This window comes from Cyrtonyx montezumae, unplaced genomic scaffold, assembly GCF_038088225.1.
Source record: "Cyrtonyx montezumae isolate F1298 unplaced genomic scaffold, pur_monq_1.0 scaffold_1, whole genome shotgun sequence".
Classification (NCBI taxonomy): domain Eukaryota; kingdom Metazoa; phylum Chordata; class Aves; order Galliformes; family Odontophoridae; genus Cyrtonyx; species Cyrtonyx montezumae.
In genome coordinates this window covers 8,844,013-8,865,988 of record NW_027071825.1, presented here as the reverse complement: position 1 = coordinate 8,865,988, position 21,976 = coordinate 8,844,013, and the positions used below count along the sequence as shown (strand labels likewise).

The following is a 21,976-nucleotide window of genomic DNA, read 5'->3' as shown; positions in this document are numbered from 1 at the left end:
GGTGTACGGAGAGGCGGGGTCACGGCGGGGCGGGGCGGGGCCGGGGCGGGAAGCGGCGCGGGATGGAGGGCGACGAGCGGCTCGTGTGAGTAACCGGGAGCGGCGTTACCCCACCGTGCCTGCACGTGGGGCCTGGGCGGAGGTCAGCGGGGGGAGGGGGCTGGGGGTCCGCACGCGGTCATTGCTGCGCGGCACTGGGGACGGAGGCGCGGCACCGGGACCCTGCGGTGGGGACGGTGGTGTGACCCTGGGAGCTGTGCTGCGGCTCTGCGGTTCTGCGCTGGGGACACCGGGATGGCCCTGAGAGCGCTGATCCCATCCTGGAGGTTTTGGGGTCTGTCCCCGTGGCTGCCGCCCGTCGCAGCAGCACGGTGTTGGCTCGTGTGCCCCCGGCCATGGGGCCCAGCTCAGCGGCCGCGACACCGCCTGGAGGAGCGGGGACGTGTGCTGGGAGCCCCTGGAGTTCTGTGCGTCCAGATAGCGCAGGGTCCCGCAGGAGCAGCTGCTGCCGGTGATAACATAATCTCACAGTGCCCCATGCCTGTCCCCAAGAAGGGCCCTGCTGGCCCAAAATAGGCCCTGGGAGGTGATGTTTGTCACCGTGGTCCCAGCTTGGAGCAAACCCTTCTTCCCCGCAGCCATTGGCCAGGGAGCCAGCAGCCCTGCCCCAGGGACCTGCTGCTGTGCCCAGCGCCTTCTGTGCTGACAGGCCCTGTCTGCTGTCCCTCCTGCAGCCCCAAGGGCTTCCCCAAGCTGAAGAATGACACGTTCCTGCGTGCGGCGCGTGGCGAGGACACGGAGCACACCCCGGTGTGGTGCATGCGGCAGGCGGGACGCTATCTGCCTGGTGAGCTGCGGGAGGCATACGGGGCTGGGAGGGTTGCAATGGAAGCCAGCTCACCCCTTGGCACCATCACTGGTTCCTTGCAGAGTTTCGGGAGACCCGGGCTGCACAGGATTTCTTTGCCACTTGCCGGAGTCCCAAGTTGTGCTGCGAGCTGACGCTGCAGGTACGTGTCCTCTGTGGGGGCTGTGTCCCATTTCCCCTCTTGGAATAGAGGTGAGAAGAAACCTAAGGTCTGGCCCTTACCCTCAAGTGGCTCAGTAAGTTGTGCAGCCCAAAGCCTGGTTCAGGGTCCCAGGGTTCATCCATGGAGCGACCCCCCAGCATCGAACAGGGCCCTTCCCCACCCTGCGGACCCCACTGCACCCCTTGTGTGTGTCCCAGCCCTCATACGGAGAGCGATCCTAACCCTCACCCACACTACATTTTTCTCTCTGCTGTCCACAGCCACTCAGACGATTCCCCCTGGATGCTGCTATCATTTTCTCTGACATCTTGGTGGTGCCCCAGGTGAGTCACAGCCAGTGGTGGGGAGCAGTGATGGAGAACAGGGCTGGATCCAGAACTGCTATGTTTCTGCCTCTTGCATTCTCCCCTGTCCCCAGGCATTGGGCATGGAGGTTGTCATGGTCCCTGGCAAAGGACCCACGTTTCCAGAACCCCTGAAGGAGGTGGAGGATCTGCTGAAGCTACGACAGAAGGTGGATGTGACTGCGGAACTGGGTTACGTCTTCCAGGCTGTCACACTGACACGGCACAGCCTGGAGGGCAAAGTGCCCCTCATTGGCTTCTCTGGGGCACCTGTAAGTGATGGGGATCCTCAAGGGGGGCTTTCCTGCTCTTCTCTCTGGGTTAATGGCACTTCCAGAGCTGCAGGGACCAGCTTGTACCCATCCTACATAGATGGGGAACGTGTAGAGCTGCTGCTCCTGCACCTAAGTCTGTATTCAGCACCGATCCCGCAGCTAACCCCTCACGTTCTATCTCATCCTGCTCCTCTCCTTCCTGCAGTGGACGCTTATGTCCTACATGATTGAAGGAGGTGGCTCCACTACAATGGCAAAGGCCAAGAGCTGGCTGTACCGTCACCCTGAAGCAAGCCACCGACTGCTGCGGCTGCTGACTGGTGTTGTCACTGACTACCTTGTGGGGCAGGTGGCTGCTGGAGCACAGGTGTGTGCTGGGGCATGGACTGGAAACAAGGAAAGAGGGGTCCAGCTTGTGGGATGAGGGACCAAGGCACTGCACAGTACCTGCAGCTCACCCAGCCCCGTGTATCCAACAGGCGCTCCAGCTCTTTGAGTCCCACGCAGGACACTTGGGCCCGGAACAGTTTCGGGAGTTTGCCCTGCCGTACATCCGAGACATCGCCCGGGATGTTAAGAGCAAGCTGAAAGCAGAGGCACTGCCACTGGTGCCCATGGTAAGTCCAAGTTGTCTGGGATATCCCTGTTCCCTGGGAGCACATGGAGGATTATGGCCAAGGGAGGAGGCTGGGAGAGGTACACAGGGCTCCTACCAGGGTAGCAGTGTGACAGCATCTGTCCATACATCTCTCGTTGTCCCTGGCATCTGGCCCTCCAACCCCTGGAGTTACTGCCCATCACCTCCTTCCCCAGATTATCTTTGCCAAGGACGCACACTACGCGCTGCGTGATTTGGCGCAAGCTGGCTACGAAGTTGTCGGTCTTGACTGGACCATCCAGCCCCAGGAAGCTCGGTAAGAGTCTGACAAAGTCTTACCCCGACCCTTCCTTTGTCTGGCTGCCCTGCTGCATTGCAGGCCTGGGATTTTCTGGTGCAGAGGAGGGGATAGCCAGGCCCCAGTGCTGTGTGGAGCTCACGGCAGCCAGGAGCTGCACTAAGGGATCCTGCAGCTGCCCCTCATCTCTGCACCACATGCAGCAACTCACCTGCTTCCTTCCTGCTCCAGTGCACAGGTAGGGAAAAGTGTCACCCTGCAAGGAAACCTGGATCCCTGCGCTCTCTATGCACCTAAGGTGAGCCACGGGCCTCCTGCCTCCATTTCCCCACCTGTGACCCTGGCTTATGTCCCACACTGCTGGTGAGGGACTGGTGGGAACAGGGAACCCTGATGAGATTGATACGTGGTTTCCTGTAACATCTGCAGGAGAAGATTGGGGAGCTGGTGAAAAAGATGCTGGAGAGCTTTGGGACCCAACGCTACATTGCCAACCTGGGCCATGGCCTGTACCCCGACATGAACCCGGAGCACGTGGGTGCCTTTGTGGAGGCTGTGCATGCTCATTCCCGCCACATCAATAAACATGGATGAGCCTGGGGATGGGACTGCAGGTTGGGCACAGCTCCCCTAGGTATGTTTTTGTCACAGGGCAGCTTGCTCCAGACTGGGACGCAGCATTAAAGCAGCGACTTCTTCACAGCACCTGCGTGGCTCTGTCTGGGGAGGTGGGGAATTGGCCCTGGAAAAGATGAGCATGTGAGCTCAAGGAGCCCCTAATCCCAATCCTGTGGGTGGGGAGGCACCCATGGGGAAGCAGGGACACCAGGAAATCAAGGTTGATACTCCTTTGCAGTCTGTGCATCATTGTGCCATGTGCCTGCAAGAGGGGATGTGAGCTCAGAGTGTGGTGGGCATCTCCTGGCACTGAGGATGTGCTCAGCCCTGCCAGGGGAGAGGAGAGCTCAGGGCTCACATCCCACTGCCACCCCGGGCTCAGCACGAGCACTGCCAAAGCCCTCAGCAACCACTGCCACAGCCCTGCTCAGGTGGAAACGGGCAGCATGACCCTGATCCAGGGTGTTCTGGAATTGGTGGTCCACCTGGCAGGACTCACCTGGAGACAGCCAGCCACACGCAGCACCCTCCAGGCACCAGCACCACCAGATGCTGCCATGCTGGCTGCAGTAGCAGCAGATAGCATCCCCCAGCCACGCACCTCCTCATCTCTGATCTCCATGGGCAGTTGTGCCTGGGGCTCAGCACCCCTTGCAGAAAGTGATGCTGAGTGTTGGCAGCACCCTGAGCCTGGGGATACAACACCACATCCCACAGCACAGCACACTCACTGCGCTCCGGGGCAGCTGTGGGGTGGGCTGAGCACGGTGGAGAATCACATCCTGGATTAGGCATGGCTCTTGGGGTGCTGGGTACCACGGGGGGTGCTGAGATGCTGCGTACCCCAGGGATGTGCCGTGCTTGCAGCATTGCATGCAACACTGGGCTGCCTGGAGATCCCTTTGCCTTCAGAGAAACACAGTACATACGTGTGATAATGTCCATCCCTTTTATTATTAAACATCAGATGAAGAGGTCGCACACACACATACACACACGCACACAAACAGAACAGAACAAAACAGAAAGAAAAAAAAAAAGAAGAGAAACAGACTGGTTGAAGAATGCTATTTCGGTGGCGACAGATATTGAGTACAATTGGTTTCCTGGCCAGAGCGCAGACAAAAGTCACTTTCCAAAAAATTAAAGTCAAACCAGACAGCAGATAACTAGCCCACGTTCCTAACTACAAGTCACTGTCCAGACTGGCCCTGGCCCCCCCCAGCCCTCCCAAACCCGTCGGAGAAATAACGAAGCAAAACCTCAGAGCTGCCGGCCGGGGGCCGAAGGCTCCGCTGCGGGCTCGGGGCGAGCATCCATCCCTGCCTTCCCAGTGGGATGGGATCGGAGAGTCCAGCCGCCCCCAGGCAGCCCCATTCCCCCCAGGATGAAGGCACGCACGCACCCACGCACCTCGCACTCACACGTGGGCGCCCGTGGGGCGAAGGCGAAGAGCTGGGTGATGTCCAGTGGGTGCCCACGCTGCTCCCGCGCCGTCCTCTGCCACGCGGGAGCTGGAGTCCGTGTGCGACCCCACAGAGTCCTTCATCCCTTCCTTCGCTGTCCTCAAGCGCTAGGCTGCTGCTCCTCCCTCTGTCCGTCCATCTGTCCGTCCCAGTGCTCCCAGTTGAGTGCGGACATCCTCCTCCCCCCACACCCTTCTTGCTGCCGACGATGCCGTGGAAACCTGAGAATGTTCGTGTGCCTCCTCCTCTTTTTGTCTGTGGTTGTGGTGGTTTTTGTTTGTTTTGTTTTTAAATAATAGTTATAATAATAATAATAATAGCAATAATAAAAATAATCCCCCCAGCCCATGACAATTTCAAGTATCCCCCAAATAAAAGACAGAATTATAAATAATTATAACTTTACAATTTAATAATTGACACATATACTATAGTATTTACAGTATCATAAATGCTTTTTTTTTTTTTGTGTTACTTTTAGTAAGCAATCCCTGAGAACAGTTACTTTAACTTGTTTTTATTGAAGTATCTTCACAAATAGAGGAGTTTGCATGTCTCGGGCGGGCGGGAGAAGCGCTCTGCAAAGCCATCGCTTTTGGTGACGCATGAGGTTCTAGTGTTGCGGGTTCCTTTGCTCTTTCTCTCTTTCATCCTTTTCTTTCATTTTCTTTCCCTCTTTCTTTTCTTTCCTTTCTTTTTTTTTCCTTCCTTTCTTCCCCCCCTCCCCCCCCCAACATAACTTTGAAGATTTTTGCACGTTGCAACCTTCCGATCCCTCCAGCGACCGCTTCCTTCAGGAAAGAGGTATTAGATTTTCCAGGTTAGCTTTTGGTATTGGCAAGGGAGGGCAGGGGCTGAGCAAACCATCCTTTTTTTTCCCGTGGTTGCCTTTTGGTTTGTGCCCAAGGAATCTCTGGATCCTCTCAGCGTGTGAAATGGTTAAATCCGAGAAAGAAAATAAAATTAATAAAATAAAATAAGAAAAAGAAACAGAAGAACGGAACGGAGCAGCCTCTGCCGGTCGGGGGAAGGTCTTCTCCGCTCTCCTTCCTTCTTCTCTCCCGAGTCCCCGTGCTGCGGCCGGACCCTGCCCAAACCGTTGGCTCACCCAAACCGCTCCCGCACCAGCAGCATCAGTTTTTTCTTGCCTTTGTAGATTTGTTTGAGATTGTCAATGAACTGGGCGAACTGTATGTGCCCGTCCTGCGCCAGGAGGAAGGTCTCCCTGGCCTTGCTGAGGAACTCGATGAACTCCCCGTAGTGCCGCGGGCTGATGTGGGTGAGCCGCGAGTGGGTGGTGTTGATGTAGGCGCTTATCGTGGCGTCCAGCAGCTGCCGCAGGGGCGCTTTGTCGGTGGACATCAGCTTCCCCGAGTTCCTGCGGCCGGGGATGCCGGCCAGCCCTGGGGCCGTCATGGTGCAGCGGCGGAGGATGTCCGACAGCACCGTGGCACAGTGCACGCTCTTCACCACCAGCGGGATGATGGCCGCCAGCTCGTTTTTGCCCAGGGAGTGGCTCAAGGCGCAGGCCCAGAGCACGTCGTTGATGGCTGGGTGCGTGTCCTGGTTGTAGGCCAGGTTGAGGTGCGTCATGGCCAGCGAGGCCAGCTTGAAGGCCCGCAGCGGGTAGCCCCGGTGCTCCATGTAGCGGGCGATGGTGAAGAGCTGGGTGTAGGTCATGCCGGTGGAGGCGGCGTCGATGACGATCTGGTAGGCGGTCTCGAAGGCAATGTGGTCCTTCTCGCAGAGGGTGAGGGCGGACAGGGCGCAGTTCTGCGGGTCCTTCATGGCACACTGCAGGGCCAGGGTGCGGGCGCAGCTGGCCAGCTCCTCCCGCTGCGGGTAGTCCAGGCTCAGGCGCAGGATGGTGTTGTGGGACATCACCGTGGCCGCCACGATGCTGGTGGCTTCCGTGGGGGTGAACAGCGAGTACCAGCTCTGCAGGATGCTCACCAGAGCCCTCACTCCTGCAAGAGACACGGGAGTCAGGAGAGCTCACACACTCAAGCCCAGGGACGTTAAGTGGCTGCATTTGTATTTCCCCTGTGCCCATTCTTCTTCCACCACCTACGGGCCAGGCACTCACCCACTTCCGTAGCACACGTCACCAGCCACCTCACCATCTCCCGCCGCCGCCAGTTGAGGGTGGACAGGGTCATGCGCATCACCTGCGAGGCAAACACAGCGTGACCCTCAACTCTGTGGGGATCCACTGAGGCCACCCAACACCATGGTGCTCCCTCAAATTCTCCGTGGCCCTGCTCACTATCTACCCTGTGAGACCTTCAGGTGCTGCCTCACGCAAAACTGGCCCCAAACCTCAGCAGAGGCTGAGTTCTACCTCTCAAGGCCATGAGGAGATGAATGTACCCCCTTCCATGAGATCCCTGTGTGCCATGGGGGACCACCTGCTTGGTGGAAGACCATCACCACAGTCAGTAGGGCAGAAGGGCCACCAGCATCTCCCACGCTATCCCATACCTGCAGCCCAAGCTCCAGCGCAACGTTGAGGAGTGTAGTGTCCGAGTTGCTGTCGGCTGGTGTGGCAATCTTGAACGCGTCCTGGGCCAGCTTGAAGATCAAGGAGGAGGAGTGGATGTTTTTCTGGATGGCTTCCAGCACCGTGCGCAGACGCAGCATGTCCCCTGGATGCAGGCAAGGATGGTCACATGGCTCAGCCTCCCCCCAGCAACATCCAGCTCTACTGTGTCACCCAGGGTATGCTGGCCATAACATCAAAATGCTTTCCTGGAAACCATTTGACCCCTGCACAGATTCCTGACTTGACCCCAAGCATGGACCCCCAGCTCAGAGCCTTGCAGAGGACATCAGCCCCTCCTGTCAGCCTGCTGGACACAGGGTGGGGAGAGGGACCTCTGGTGCGAGGAAAGCCCAGAGATGCAGACATGCCCCATCATCCTGTCTTGATCCAGATTCGTGTTTCTACTCCCATAGTCACCCATTGAGCAGATAAGCCTCATGCAAAGAAAACTGAAAAAAACTCACAGCAATGTGAAAACCCTAGAGCTGCACCTGGGTACACACAGACATCTCAGATGACTAATAGCTAAATATATCGCCTGCCACCCACAGCAGCCGCTTCAACCATCACCAGCATCCAAATCTCCCGAAAACGGCTAGTGGGGGCGTGGGTGAGAAACGCTGCGAGGACACAGGATCGCACTGGGACATGCTGCGGCGGGGGAACACCCAGGGAAAGACACAGCGGGAGAAACAGATGTAATCTGTCAGCTCTGCAGCCCCAGCATAAAGCTCTCATCCCAATGGGGGGCTGAGAAACTAAGGACAAGCCACTTCCATCCAGGTATCTGCAAGGAGGGGCATGACGCTACGAGCCCTGGACAAGCAGAGAGGTGGAGGAGGACAGGACAGAGACAATCATACAATGGGTTGGGTTGAAAGGGACCTTAAAGGCAATCTGTGGGCTGGCTACCCCTTACCAGTTTAGGCTGCCCAGGTCCCATCCAATCTGCCCTTGGGCACCTCCAGGGATGGGGTAAGGAGGCTCTATGCTGCCGTCTGCCAGTATTTGGGCAAACGGAAGCTTGTCCCCAGTAAAATACTTCCTGTGCAGCTATGTCTCATCACCCACATCCTAGAGGACCCTAAAGGGCTTCCCACTTCTGGAGGGGAGCTGGGTGCTCCCCACACCAAGTTCTCCAGCACTCTTAGATCCCCTCCCCATCACTTTTGCAATACTGCTCCCCACCAAATCCTTCCCCAGCCCTTGGGCAGCTACCCCTCCATCACCCCTGGTCCCACACCAACCTTTGGCTGCTGTGAGCATGGTGGATGCCAGCTCACACTGTTGCGACTCCAGGTGCCCCAGGGTGAACCAACGTGGGTACCTACTGGGGACCACCGATACCAGGTGGTGGGGGTGAGTCACATCACCAGATGGGGCTGTGGTTTCCAGCACTGGCAACCTGAAGGACGAACAGAAGAGACAATGTCAGACGAGTCCCAGGATGTGGTGATGGGGGGTGAGGAGGGGGCTGTATCCTGCAGTGCCTCTGAAAGCCTTCTGCTGCCATGCATGTGCAGGGGCTGCATGCACACCACATGGGCACGGGGATCAATCTCAGACCTACTTGAAAGGAGGAGAATGATCCGTTAAGTGATTTATAAACTTGGAAGGAAAAACACAGGCATCAGGAAGAAGAAAAAAAAAGAAAAAAAAAAAGGAAAAAAAAAAGAAAAAGAGAAAGCCCTCCTCTCTCTGTGCTGCTTTCATGTTGAAGCGTTCAATAGCACTCCTGGCTGCATCATCTGGTTCTCCTTAAGACGCCCATTTATGATCAGAAGCAGCAGTACATTTCCCCAGGGCCTCTACAGTGGTTTTTGGTTACCTGCCTGAGTGGTGATATTCCAAAGCCTGAAAATATCAGGAAGCTAAGGAAAGAGCAGGAGCCCTGCTTCATCTGCTGCAGTGGCAGAACCATGCCAGCCCTTCCACACTCCCATTTCCTGACCTGAGTGTCACCAATCCCAGGCTCGCACAAAGGAAACGCGTCCCTGGATAAAGGGAGCGTCAGACATCTCTGCTCTCCCCAGAACAAAAAACTGAATGAGTCGTGCACCAACCTCATGGCCCGCAAAGCCAGCTTGTATGCCAGGTCAGCATCGTGGGGCAACAGGGCAGAGAACAGGTATTTGGCAAAGGTGTGCATAGGGACGCTCTCACGGTGGATCACTTCTCCCAAGCCACTAAATGGGCCACCTAGAAGCAAAGCCCATTGGCCATCATTATCACAAATGCATCGTTAGCATTAGCATCTAGCTACCCCAAACCTGTCTTTGCTACCCCAAAGAGATGCCCTCACCTTCCAGCAGCAGGATGCACTGCTTCCTCAGCGTCTGCACTAGCACTGGGTCCAGCTCCAGGTCCTGCAGACGGGCTATGATCTGCTCCTCGTTGCGGCACACCTTGTCCTGGGCATAGAGGCCTTCAGGCATCACTCTCTGCTGGCCCATTCCCATCAGGGCCACCTCCAAGGCCAGGGACAGGTAGGACTCGCCACTGTCCTGGCTGCCGGTTGTGACGGGCACGTGTTGGTAGACAGGAGGTTTGGTGTCCCCAGTGTCTGGAAGAAGGGGGAGAAGTACAAAAGAGAGTTAGAGGAGCCTCCCTAGGTGGAAGAACCAGGGCTGAGAAAAAAAACCTTTCCAACTCAGAAGCAAGACCCAACTCTTCCCTTGCTGCCTGCCTCTGGTTACCCAAAAATGATGGAGATGTGAGGTTTCACCGTTCTCCTTGCTCTCGACTGCAAGACACAGGAGCCCTGAGACACATGCAAGAGGACACACAGCTGACACCGGGGCCTTCCCACAGACTGGCACATCCTGGCCCACCTCTGCCAAGCAGTTGCCCTGCTCTGCTGCAAACCCCAGGACTGGGGACCGAGGAAGCGTGGAGCTCAGGAGCCCCGAGGCCAAGCATTATGCCCAGGATCAGCTGGAGCTGCTTGGCAAACAGTGATGGAGCACTCAGTACCTGAGATTTCAAGGCAATTTTCCTCTTCTAATCTACAAGCTTCGGTCAGTGTGAGAAAGAGGCAGCCGATGGGGTTCAGAGGGTGGCCTACCCAGCCCTCCAGGTTGGTGATGGTGGTTGCTCCTCGCTGCAACAGCTCTGAAAAAGAAGAGGGAAAAAAACCCAAAAGATTAATAGTGAGAAATTTATGATGGATTCTCTACCCAGAGAGATCTTTAAGGCTAGAGGCTTTTCTTACCCCATGGGCTGGGGACACAGGTACCTCCAGGGAACCATGACCAGGGATGTCTCCAGGGGCCATGGGAAATTTCCAAGGGCCATGAGCAGATCAGAGCAGATCACCATGAGGGCACTCAGACAGCATGGGAAGCAGGTACCCAGTACAAAAAGGTGCCCCAAAGGCTGGAGGAGATGCAGTGGCTTAACCTCAGTTCCAGGAGGACATATGGGTGTCCATAAAGCAATGGCTGCCTGAATGATTTGGAAGGCATGCTCTCAAGCTGGCTGAGCTAGCAAGGCCCAGAGGAGCTACCAGCCACCATCAGCACTGCAGCAACCAGCCCTGTGCCAACTGCAATCATAAAATGAGCGACACTGGTCTGCTCTCCTGGTTCGTGTTACTCAGCAAATGCAGCATGGAGGTAGCACAAGCAGCCAGCTCCTGCAGTGCTGCTGGCAAGCAGCATCACCTGCTATCACCTGTGTGATCCATGCACACAACCAGACAGCAGGAACAGCTTGTGTCCCTGGGCATCTCTGTGTCCTTACTGTACGGGTACAGTGGCAGTTTAGCCCAAGCAACTGGGTGTGCCCATTTGTCCTTTGGGTGCACACAGTCCCAAAAGCGCTGCCCCACCTCTGAGAGTCTTCCCCACTACCTGGGACAGCCCTGGTGGGACACTTCTCCAGCCCCTTTGCTGATACCTTTCTTCTGATGTTTGTATATTTCCAGCTGCCTCTGCTGCTGCAGTCGCAGGGTGTTGATGATGGCAACGGTTAACCGCAGAGCCTCTCGGGGATAGCCGTGGGAGCGCAGGGCATCCACCCGAGCGCAGGCTGTCGGGACGTGTTCTGCAAGGCAAGGGCAGACACAGGGCGGGCTGAGCCAAGGGAGAGCAGAAATACAGGGGATGATGGGGAAGAGAACCTGACAGCACCAGGCTTCAGGGCATCTTCTTCTGCTCATCTCCCCCACACCCCGCTCCAAGCCTGCAATGTCCTCATTCTCCCACTGCACCTGGCTGGGAATACTCACGGGACTTCCCCCCATGTCCAGCTTGCAGCAGCCCCTAAATCCTGACTCACACAAACCTTAACTAGTGGAAGCAGAGGCAGAGTGCGTTCAGCTCTGGGGACACAGGCAGATTTGGGATGACATTCTGAACTGCTTCTGTGACGGCTGCCTGGAGTGAGCTCCACAGAGACATCTTCTCTTCCGCAGCCCTCCTACCTGGTGTTTTATTATTAGGAACAGTTGTGTGAAAACCCCAAGACTCAAAGTTGCCTAGAAATTCATCTGCTCCTGCTGCTCATTGCTCACCTGAAATCACAACCAACTGTGGAGAGGATTATGACTGAGTGAGAAATTAGTAGGAGCAGATGACATGACATGCCACATAACAAGCGGCAAAAATCCCATTTTCTTGCAAAATGTCCTACCAAGGGGAAAAAAAAAAAAGGCAAGCACAGAAGATCTGAAGTTATGGCAGAAGGATCATTTCTATTCCTGGAGGAGATCAGAGAGCTTTGGAAATGCAGACAGCCACCTCCACAAATGAGGTTTCCACATCCCAGAGGTCACCAGCAAGGAACATGAGGAAGAGGTTTAAGAACAAACACATCTAGGAGAGAGCTTCTTGTTGTTCACTCTTTTCATTTGCTAAATGAATGAAATATTCAACTTCTTGATGAATTTGTCATGCAAGCTGCTGACAAACCTCACTCCTGTCCCAGCACAAGGTCCCTGAAGGGGCACCAAAGAAAGCACTAAATCCAAAATCAAGCTGACTGCATCAACCAGCTATGCTCACCAGAATCTGTGCCAGGGAAAGGGAGATATGTCTGTCATATCTACCATAGACCCATTCGTAGGGAGCATCAGCCCCATGTCAACACCTACAACTGCTATGGTAAACCCATCCTGGAGCAGAAACATCCTCTCCTGCTCTACTTGTGCCAGCAGAGGAGAGAACAGTGGTGGGCTTTGGCCTTTCAATATCTGGACATTCCCCTCCCTTGCACAGGGGATGAGGCATCTACACTTCCAGAAGTACAAAGGCTCCTGTTTCTCATTCTGGAGTCAGTCAGTTTAGGCTGTCAAGATATTTTCAATTTACAACATTGAGCCTTGCAAGGACGCAGGGTAGCAAATCTCCTTTGATGCTTCAGGTGGCTCTTCTCCATAAGCAAACCAACCTTCCCACCGAGGCCATGCTGGGGCTGCCGCTTGGATGCTTACCGAGCCACAGCGGCTGCCCCTGGGCGTTGAAGAGCAGGCTCTCGCCCTCCCGCTGGTAGGCAGGGGACACGTAGAAGTCGCTGCTGATGATGCGCTGCAGGTGGCTGTCCTGCCAGTGCAGGTCACAGCCCTCGATGGCGCGGGTGAACACGGTTCGTCTGGGCCTGGCCAGCGAGTCTGAAAAGAGAAAAATGCTCAGGGCCTTGGGGCAGCAGCAGCACCCTCCTGCACCTTATGGAACCACGGAAACATTAAGGTCAGAAAAGACTGCCAAGGTCGTCAGTTCAATCACCAACCCATCGCCACCATGCCCACCAAACCCTTTGCTTGGCCCCAGGATCACACTGCAACTTAACAGGCTTGAAGGGAAGCCCTGAGCATGTCATTAGCATTGGGGCAAAGTGGGGGGGACCATCGCCTCCCCAGTGAACACCGCAGCGTGTGCAAGAGGATTGGGAAGGAAGGAGAGCGCATCCATTGTCTTGAATCCCACTGCTTCCCTGCAGCAATGGTTGTGCTCCCTCACACAGCTGCTCTGCAACAAAATGACATTTTCAAAGCTATTGAATGCTTGTATGCAACCCAAAACAACAAAGCTCGTTACATATTAATGCATTAATGAGGCGTGCTGTGTATTAATGGAAGAAAAAAAGCAGAACAGCCTGCTTGCTAGACTTATGCCCATCCATGTGGCCCCTCTCTACACAGAGGTTTGCCTATACAACAGGGCTGAGGCTTGCAACAAATCCAGCTGCTGCTTATTGCTCTCTGACGTATCTAGCAATTGCATGGTCTGGTTCTCCTAGCTGACATTTCTGCTGGGCTATTGTTCTCCTGTTGGGCTATTGTTTCCCGCAGACAGCGGGAGCAGGTAGCGCTCGCTTCCCGTCTGGGAGCTGCAGGGCAGGAGGAGGTTTTCATCCCATCCAGACAGAGCAGCCAGGCGCTTTGTTGGGCTGTCTGCAGCCCTCCTGCTATCGCCCAGCCACGCTGGAACAGGAGGGCAAAAAGCAGCTGTGCATTGCAAAACAGGGAGCCCCGATGGCAGCGCAATGCGAGGTCCCGCAGATAAACGTGTCGGGAAGGGGAAAACAAAGGGCTCCGCTCAGCGCTGAGCCAGGAGGCTGGGTAAACACGCTCTGCAAGCGATGGCAACAAGCAATTAGCCTGAATGCTGCAGGCATCCCGAGGTGGACAGAAATTGAACAAGTGTTTGTGCGTACAGCACCGACCCTCCGCCAGGTTGAGCTGGGCAGGAAGGATTCCGGCTCATTGCCGTTGCCTGACAGTAATAAAGGGAGCTGGCAGCAATTGGCCGCGCTATTTGCATACCCGCAACCACCAGCCCTGGGATACCTCCCAGCTCTGTTTTCATCCCAGGCACTTCGGAAACACCGCATGCACGTCCCAGAACGTGATCTGCCGCGAAGAGCAGCGGGGCTGGGAGCACCGGGCAGCCCTGGCCATGCAGCCCTGGAGCAAGGCCAGCTGTAAAGCGAGCTGCTCCCGGCGGGCCATGTGCACGTGGGAAGCCTGGCGTGCGGCCGGGGACAGCAGCACGGTGCAGTTTGCTCCATGGCTACATGTAACACACCCACGGCCAATTCTCATGCAGCAGATGGAGACACTGCAAGAGCAGTGAGTTTCAATTAAGGTCTATCTTGGGCCAAAGGATGGGGCTCTGCTCCATCTTGCTCCTTGCTTTCATAGAATCATAGAGATCCCCTACTAGTCCAACCGCCAGCCCACCATGCCCACTAACCATGTCCCTCAGAGCCACTTCCACCTTTCAGCACAGGTTTCAGAGCTCAGCTCCATGCCAATTCAGGTAGTGCCAGTGACCAGGAAAGCACAGGATGCCAATCTGCTCAGGGATGACACCACCACAGGAAGCAGAACCAGGGCCACGTGTGTGCCCCCAAATCAGCCTTGGAATGCAAAGCCTGGCTGATAGCCCCATAGCTCCTCAAAGCCCTGTGCTGCGCTGGGATTTGTTCTGGGGGGGGTGAATTTTTCAAAGCGTTCCATCACAGTCCAACTGCTCCCAGGGTGAGCTTCCCTTTGACGTCAGTGGGAGCAGCCTCAAGCCAGCACTCGGTGCCTGCCCAGCCCATGTGCCAGCAGCACGCCGAGCTGGGTCTGCACGAGCACAGCACCGAGCACGAGCTGTCCTCCTCTAAGCAGCACCACCCAGAACCTCGCGAGAAGCAAACTTCTGAAAGCACAACCCCAATCCCCTCAAACCAAAGAATCTCCCCCTTATGGAAACACATTTTTTTGTCAGACTCCTCCTCCCCCAGCCCGAACTCACCTTGGCTGTGGCTGGAGCTCTGCGTGAGCGCATTGGTGATGTTGGGAAGCTCGTTGCCGTAATTCCCATCTTCCAGGGGACACACGTCCATCTCACCCCACTTGCGCAGCTGCCGAAGCCAGCAGGATTTCTCTTCCAGCTTGCAGTGAGGGTTCAGCACGACGCACACCCACAGTGCCCCTAAAGAAAACCAAGAGGTGAGGGATGTGCCACGCTCCCTGGCACTGCTGGCTGCTGCCTTCCCACCGCCTGCAATGTTTCCTCAGCATCTGTAAACTCAGTGCAGCACAATGCACAGACCCAGGAGGGGGATTTAGACAGCTTTCAAATAAAAGTAAAACTCCTCTGTAATGAAGCTAAATTATAATCTCATGAGATGGGGGACAGTGGGGAGGGGGGAAGAGGAGACCGGCTGTGTATGAATTTGTGAGTGCTTCTGTCTGCCAGGACAAATCTACTGTTTGAACTACACATCAAAGCGTGCTTAAAAACATCCTGGCAAGCTGCAGAGTCTGTATCTCCAAAGACTAACCTGATTTTGATCCTACCCACGTTCCCAGCGCTTTAAAGCCCGCTCAGAATGCTATTTCATCTGCCATTGTTCTTCGGGCCATTTGCATTCAACTATTTATAAAGGAGATTTGGTGTATTTTCTTCCTTTCTCTCTCTTTTTTTCTCTTCTTTTTTTTCTAATCCCCAGCAGCCCCCAGACCGCAGAGGAGGAACCCAAAGCTGAGCACAAGGCCTGGCAGCCAGAGCTCTCCTTGGCACGAGCAGAGGTGCCCACTGGAGGGACCACTATGGCACCACCAGGCTTTGGCTGTGGCAATGCCCTGCCCTCTGTCCTGGGCCACGCAGAGCTTTGGGGTACATGAGCAGTTGTATAACATCTCGAGCAGTCATTTCTCAGCCTGGGGAGGCAGTGAGGTTTGGTGACGGGGCTTGGTGCCCCTGCTCCGCCGCAGCCAAGAACACGATGCGCCCGCTGAGTTTTGGCTCCCACTGCTCCACTAAGATGTGATCCTATAGGGATCCTCATGTCTTCACAGACTATTTTTGGGAACCCTCCAAGGCATCCATTGGCTGCCAAAATAGTGTGCCCCCAGGCTCTCCTGAAGAAGGGAAGATGTGGTGGGGACAAGCTGGGGAGAGGGATTCACATCTGTCTCAGGGGAGAAAGCGCTGAGGTAGCAGTCTGGGAAATAGAAAAGCTGGGTTTTCCGAGCCCTTTGGCCAAGTGACAGCATGACTGACTCCTGTCCTGAGCTGATACACTGAGCTGGGTCAGACTTCATGTCTGCTCACATGCTGCAGAAACCTTCATCTAAACTTTCCGACAGCAGAAGGTTAAGTGGGGAACAAAACGGCAGATCACGATTAAGCTAAGCTTCCGAACAAAAATGCTTTTTGATTGAAGGGCTGGGTGGAAAGGAGGGGTCACAGGAGCCTTCCCATCCCAGCATCCCCGCTGCCGGCCTCAGGGAGGGCAGGCACTCAGATCCTGCACTGAAGTTTCCAAACCATCAAAGAAATTCTCCCGTTTCCCACAGGGTCGCTCCCTGGCCTAATCTCCTGAAATTCCCCACTGTAAACAAGTGGCTGAGATAAATAAACCCGTCTCCAGGCAGATTAAGGTCAGGCTGCACTTCAGCTGGTTTTTCGTCTATTTTTTGTAATTAGGCTTTAATCGTAAGTACTAATGCGCCAGGGCAAATACTCCCACGCCGCACAGCTCCCTGTGCAGCAGGTCTTTCCCTTGGCTCCCCAGCAGACGGGGCAATAGATGCTCAGTTGGCAGCACGCTCACATGCGAATGATGCCTTTTATTTCTTTTTTTAAAACTCTGAAATCCTGCAAAATCCTTTACATTTTACCCAGTATAAATCCACAATCTTCTTTAGGGCTGATCTTCCAATCCCACACAAGTTGGTGATGCAGACTTTGTTAAAACCGACGACTCATTATTAAACGCTCACCCAAAATAATGTCTGGGGCTGGATGCAGCATCTGGCTTAGGTTATCTCCCCTCCTGCCCTCTCCATCTGATGACGTTCAGCATTGCTGGTGCAGCTTTGGCATCCCTGACACAGAGTTGATCGCCTGTCCCTGAGCACCGTGCTGACACCATCTCAATCATCTGTAGATCTGGGCAAACTGCTGCATCTAAGCCTGCCTAGACACCCATACAACCACGTTTCACAGATGTGTTTGCTTTCTTCCATGTGGAAATTCTGGCGTGGTGGATTTGGCCACCTCTCCAGGATTCTTGAGTATCCAACCATTCCAAATCCTGGAAATATCTTTCTGGCAGGCAAGCAAGGATCAGGTCTGCAGAGCTCATGTGTTTATTTCCATCCAGGGAACTACAGGCAGAAGCAAGGCATCCCTCCTTGCCTGGCCCTTCATCCATGCTGTTCCTGCAGTGCTGCCATGAGAAGGTTCCAACCCCAGCCCACCGTGCAGACAGACCGTGCCAAGGACGTTCTGAAAGCCAAAGCAGCCTGGCAGCCAGCTGCTGGTTATCAACTATTTTGCAGACAAGACCATATAGGGCAGTGTGATTTTAGGGAGGGAATTCTTGAGCTACATCAGAAAAACAATGGCTTCACCACGCTGCTGCTCTGATGGCATGGCAACTGATGAACTCCAGAAGTTTCTGCTCCAGTGGCTGAGAACTCCTGCCTGGTTTCCAGTCTCCCATGGCAGGGACAGGCACATAAGGAAAGCCATAGAGCAGGGCACATTTGGAGAGATACTCTGCTGCCCATCCTCCCACAGTCTATGACTCAAAGGCCTCTTGAAAGAGAAGTGGCATCTGTAGTCAACAGCCCCTTCCTCCCCATTTTTTTTTTTAAGTGATTTTCATCCTCTGCCAAACTTTCAGCCTCAGAGTTTCCCATGGAACTGACTTCACCATGAAACACCTTCAGTCTGACAGAAACACCTTCAGTTCGCCTGTGCTCACCTCCTTCATGAGCTATTCCTGATTTTACACATGCCTTCCCCAAGTCTCTCCTCCACATCAAAGCACATCCATCCACACAGGTCTTCCTCATACAGATCTGGCATTAGACCATGAGCCACACTCATTTCTCTAGCCCTTCAACGTCCCTTTGGTCCCAGCCCATGAGCTGGCCCAGCATTTTACGCAGCATCTCCCATCACCAGGCAGCAGAACAGCTCAGACTTACAGAGAATCCACACAAGTTGAACTATTCACCCACATATCCAGGAGAGCCCAGGACACACAACGAGCCCCTCTGGGCTCACGTCACCTAAATGTTTTATTCTAATGATATTATGTCGTTAGCCAGCTGAGCTGGTGCCTAAGGTGCTTAGCTAGAATTACCCAGAGTTGCATTTCTCTTAAAGCCAGGTTCCACACTGCCCATCCTTCCCACTTGCTCTGGAAACCATTTGTTAGCTGGGACAAGACTTCCTCCTTCTGAAGCACAGAAACACACTGGGCTTCTCCAGGCCCCAAGGGATTGCCATTTCCATGTCTTACCACAGCACGCACTTCAAGATGCTGTAAACACGGGACAACAACCCCAGCTCCTTGCAAGAGAAGAGCTGCTTTGTTTAAGGTGCCGAAATGTGCAGCTTGGGCCTGATCCAGCTGTCCCACCAGGATTTGGCTGGAAAATTAGGGAGAGCTCTGGCAGAGCGCCAAAATCTCACAGGACTAGGTGTGCTGTCTCAGCAGCCCCGCTCATCCCACTGCTGCTCCTGGGTGCTCTTACCCAGCTCATCCCAGAGCTGCCGGCACTTCTCTGTTATGCCTGTCCCCTGCTGCCTCCAGAGGGAGAGCCGAGGGTCGGCCATGAACTGCTCCGTTATCAGTGTCAGCATCCTGGCCCCGTTGGAGTCCCTCATGCGCAGCATCTCCCGGACCTGGAAAGGACAGAGAGAAGGCTCTTTGTGAAACAAACCATGACCCCCTAAAGGTGTCTAAGACAATCACAGAATATCCCAAGTTGGAAGGGACCCAGAAGGACCATCAAGTCCAACTCCTAGTCACCCGGATGCCAACTCCTAGCTTCCTCACTCTGGGTGTCCAGGTTGGATTTCCCTACACCATGCTTACAGAGAGATGGGGGAAGTGCCCTGATTCACAAGGAACCACTGTGTGGAACACAGGGAGCTGCTGCAGGGAGAGCAGGACAGCCCAAGCCTGACCCAGAGTCCGGATTACAACCACCAGCTCAGTGGCCAGGAGAGAAGGCACTGGAGCAGAGATTCCCAGCTGTGACAGGCACCGTGCCAGGGCAGCCAGTGAGCTGCTGGCTACGTGACACGCCACGCAGAGTGCAGCAGGAAAGGGAGCAGGGCTGGCTCCTCCTCACCTTGGCGAACATGGAGTTGAGCTGTTTCCCCGAGCCGTAGTACCCTCCCTGAGATAGGAACAGCTTCACCTGTTCTCGGACCTGCTCTTCATCCAGGTGCCAGCAGTTCTCGTCATCAATGCTGGCCCCAGCAGTAGGGTCAGGAGCGCCTAGGGGACAGGGAAAGAGAAAAAAGAGACAATAGGGTTTGTAGCACAAGAGCTAGTAATCTCAGAGAGCAAGAAATGGCCCATCTCTGTTATCAGCCCAAGTGAGAGCAAACCACCCCTCTCACTAACAACATCAGGCTCTCCTCCCACAGTGGTGTCAGGAGCAGCCATTAAGAGGGATCTTGAGCACAGTGTTAATGCCTACAGCCCTGCTCATCACTCCCAGGGGAAGAGCTTCCTGCTCCCTCCTAGGGTAGCACCAAGCAAGGTCTATACTTGCCCAGCTTTCACCTCCAGTGAAAGGCACACTGGGTGACACCTGGGAGGATAGCAATGAAGGCCATTCCTCTCCTACTGCTACACTCCCTGCCTCCAAAGCCCTAGGGTGAGGCATGGCAGCTGCACAGCCCCGAGCCTTCTGTATCTCCTGGGAGTGCCTGGGGTTCTCCTCCTGATCTGCATCATGGAATTGTTTCAGCATCTGTAAAGCTGATCCTGTAAACCTTTCCTAACCCTAGGAAGCCGTTTCACAGAGGTACTCCTGGATGAGGGATGCAGAGACCTCATCTCATGGAGAGCACAATAAGAAAAAGCCCACAATGCATGCATCCCCATAAGCCTTCCTTACCCCTTTCAATTCCCATTTTCCCCAAGGGCTGTTCTACCTCCTAGCTGCATCTTCAGCTTCATGAGCACATGGGGCAGGCAGCAATATAGCTCCAGTGGGGGGGCCAGGAGCCCACTCTGAAGTGCTAAAAGGACACTCCAGTGGGTCCTGGTCGGGGAGCAGCCATCTCTTCTTCCACTACTCCTTGCTGCTGCTTTGGGTACACACCCCAGTACTGGCGGAGAGACACAGAGCCAAGAGCCAAAGTGCAGCTCATGGAAAGCCAGCTCCAGACTGTCTGCTTAGTGAGGCAACTGTCTCTTCTTGGCTTATAAATGAGAGGACATCAACCGGAGGGGTTTTGATCCTCCGGCAAAGGCTGAGAGTGCTCCTGACCCAAAAAGATACAGCTATTTGTATTTAATGTCCTTTACAAAATTCCTTTAATTTCTGCTAATAATCGCTGCCTGAGAGCTGTTCCAGCAGACCCTAGGCGCTGCCCGTACCGCGCTGGAGGGAGAGGATGCTCTGCAGAATGACTTAGAGTTGACAGAACAACATAATTGGGACAGGATCTGAAGCAGCAGAGAGGAAACCGCTTTCGCCCACAGCCCTGTGCTGGGAAGGAGGGAACCAGCTCTGCACGTGACCCAGCCCTGCTCCCCCCTGTCGTAAGGCAGCACGACATCACATCTCAGCTTTTCCGTGCTTCTTCTTTCCCTCCCCCAAGTCCATCCTTATCTCCGCTCCCCCTTGCAGATAAAGAGCAGACAAGGCAGTGATTATCCGTATCAGGAACCGATGACTAATCTGTCTGCCACGAATGCTTATCCGGCCCCCATCGCTGGGGTTGCTGAGATGCCTGTGCTCTTAATATCCTCCTTAGAGCAGCCTGCCCACTCCACTCCTCCCAGCTCTCCAGATCAGCCAGGTCGCCTTGTCAGCCACTACAGGGTCATCTAGCCTCAGCTACAAGGTGCAGATGCCTGGTGACCCGTGCACAAACACTCAGCCTGCTCCTCATCAAGGGCACTGGGACAGCTCAAAGCAGAGGATCAGTGAGATGCACAAAGAGGCTGTGTCCTGTGTTTTTGCAGCATTCCCAGGCTAACCCCACTGTTAGCACGCGGCAGAAAGCGCAGACAGCACGGAAAGAAGCATGTAGCTAAATAAAACCTCCTCCTCCCACACAACACATTGAGCACTTCTCACGTTTGGGTTCTGACCACAGCTAAATTAGCAACACAGCTCTCACCACTCCAAATAAAACCCACGTTTACTCGTAAATTTATTTTGCTCTCCCATAAAAGATTCATACAGAGGGTTGTAATATCAGATTCCCACACATGCCGCACAAACAGGCAGATAATGGGCTACCCAATTACACCGGGGAGCTGGATCAACATTTAAGAGCAAACAAGAGGATTTGTGTGGCGTTTAAATATTCATGGCAGGATTTGCCCACTTCCCATTGCCAGCGTTTGCACCGTGGTGGCGTCCCCATGGCATGCCATGACGTAGCCAATGAGCAATTCCATGTCTCTGCTCCAAACTAGCAGGGAACGGCATGTAACACAGCCCCCAGCCTGCGTAACACGTTTCTCATATAGCAGCATTCCTGCTCCAAAGAGCCTGTTTCAGATGTGCTTGATCTTTGTCCTGCGGGATTCAGATTTAAGGAAACACCAGCATACATCCTGAGTGGAAAGAGTGTTTCACAAGCCCATTTGCACTGGCTGTAGAAACAGAGATAAAAACGCCATCAATCACTGCAGCTCAGACCTCTCCCTCATCCTGGGCTCAGCGCTTAACTATCTGGCACCCAGGAGAGACCCAGCCAGAGGGGATGCAAAGAGTGAGAAACAAGGGCTGGAAAAATTAATGGGGGAGAAAGCGGAATGAAGCCAGACATGGAAAATGTAACACCTTGCTCAGAAAGTAGCTGTGGAACGTGAAGAAA

General features: G+C 54.6%; 2 protein-coding genes across 2 annotated transcripts in view; one reads left to right on the top strand and one right to left on the bottom strand.

Annotated features, from left to right (window-relative positions):
* The first annotated feature begins 29 nt into the window (after positions 1–29).
* Positions 30–3,248, top strand: UROD (uroporphyrinogen decarboxylase). The gene is made up of 10 exons (XM_065739787.1): positions 30–85; positions 735–847; positions 931–1,010; positions 1,292–1,354; positions 1,450–1,647; positions 1,856–2,017; positions 2,130–2,267; positions 2,464–2,564; positions 2,778–2,844; positions 2,976–3,248. Exons 1-10 carry the CDS (start codon positions 63–65, stop codon positions 3,138–3,140), a joined length of 1,110 nt encoding a protein of 369 aa, XP_065595859.1. The 5' UTR covers positions 30–62; the 3' UTR covers positions 3,141–3,248.
* Positions 3,249–5,352: 2,104 nt separating this feature from the next.
* ZSWIM5 (zinc finger SWIM-type containing 5) overlaps positions 5,353–21,976 on the bottom strand; it is an 81,086-nt gene continuing 64,462 nt past the window's right edge. Inside the window, exons 3-14 of the mRNA XM_065739991.1 lie at positions 19,261–19,409; positions 18,658–18,808; positions 14,915–15,094; positions 12,604–12,780; positions 11,070–11,216; positions 10,146–10,283; positions 9,475–9,735; positions 9,236–9,371; positions 8,420–8,577; positions 7,112–7,275; positions 6,717–6,798; positions 5,353–6,597 (exon numbers count right to left, since the gene is read on the bottom strand). Coding sequence (XP_065596063.1) covers positions 5,735–6,597; positions 6,717–6,798; positions 7,112–7,275; positions 8,420–8,577; positions 9,236–9,371; positions 9,475–9,735; positions 10,146–10,283; positions 11,070–11,216; positions 12,604–12,780; positions 14,915–15,094; positions 18,658–18,808; positions 19,261–19,409 — 2,606 coding nt within the window. The 3' untranslated portion in view covers positions 5,353–5,734. The remainder of the gene's footprint in view (positions 6,598–6,716; positions 6,799–7,111; positions 7,276–8,419; positions 8,578–9,235; positions 9,372–9,474; positions 9,736–10,145; positions 10,284–11,069; positions 11,217–12,603; positions 12,781–14,914; positions 15,095–18,657; positions 18,809–19,260; positions 19,410–21,976) is intronic.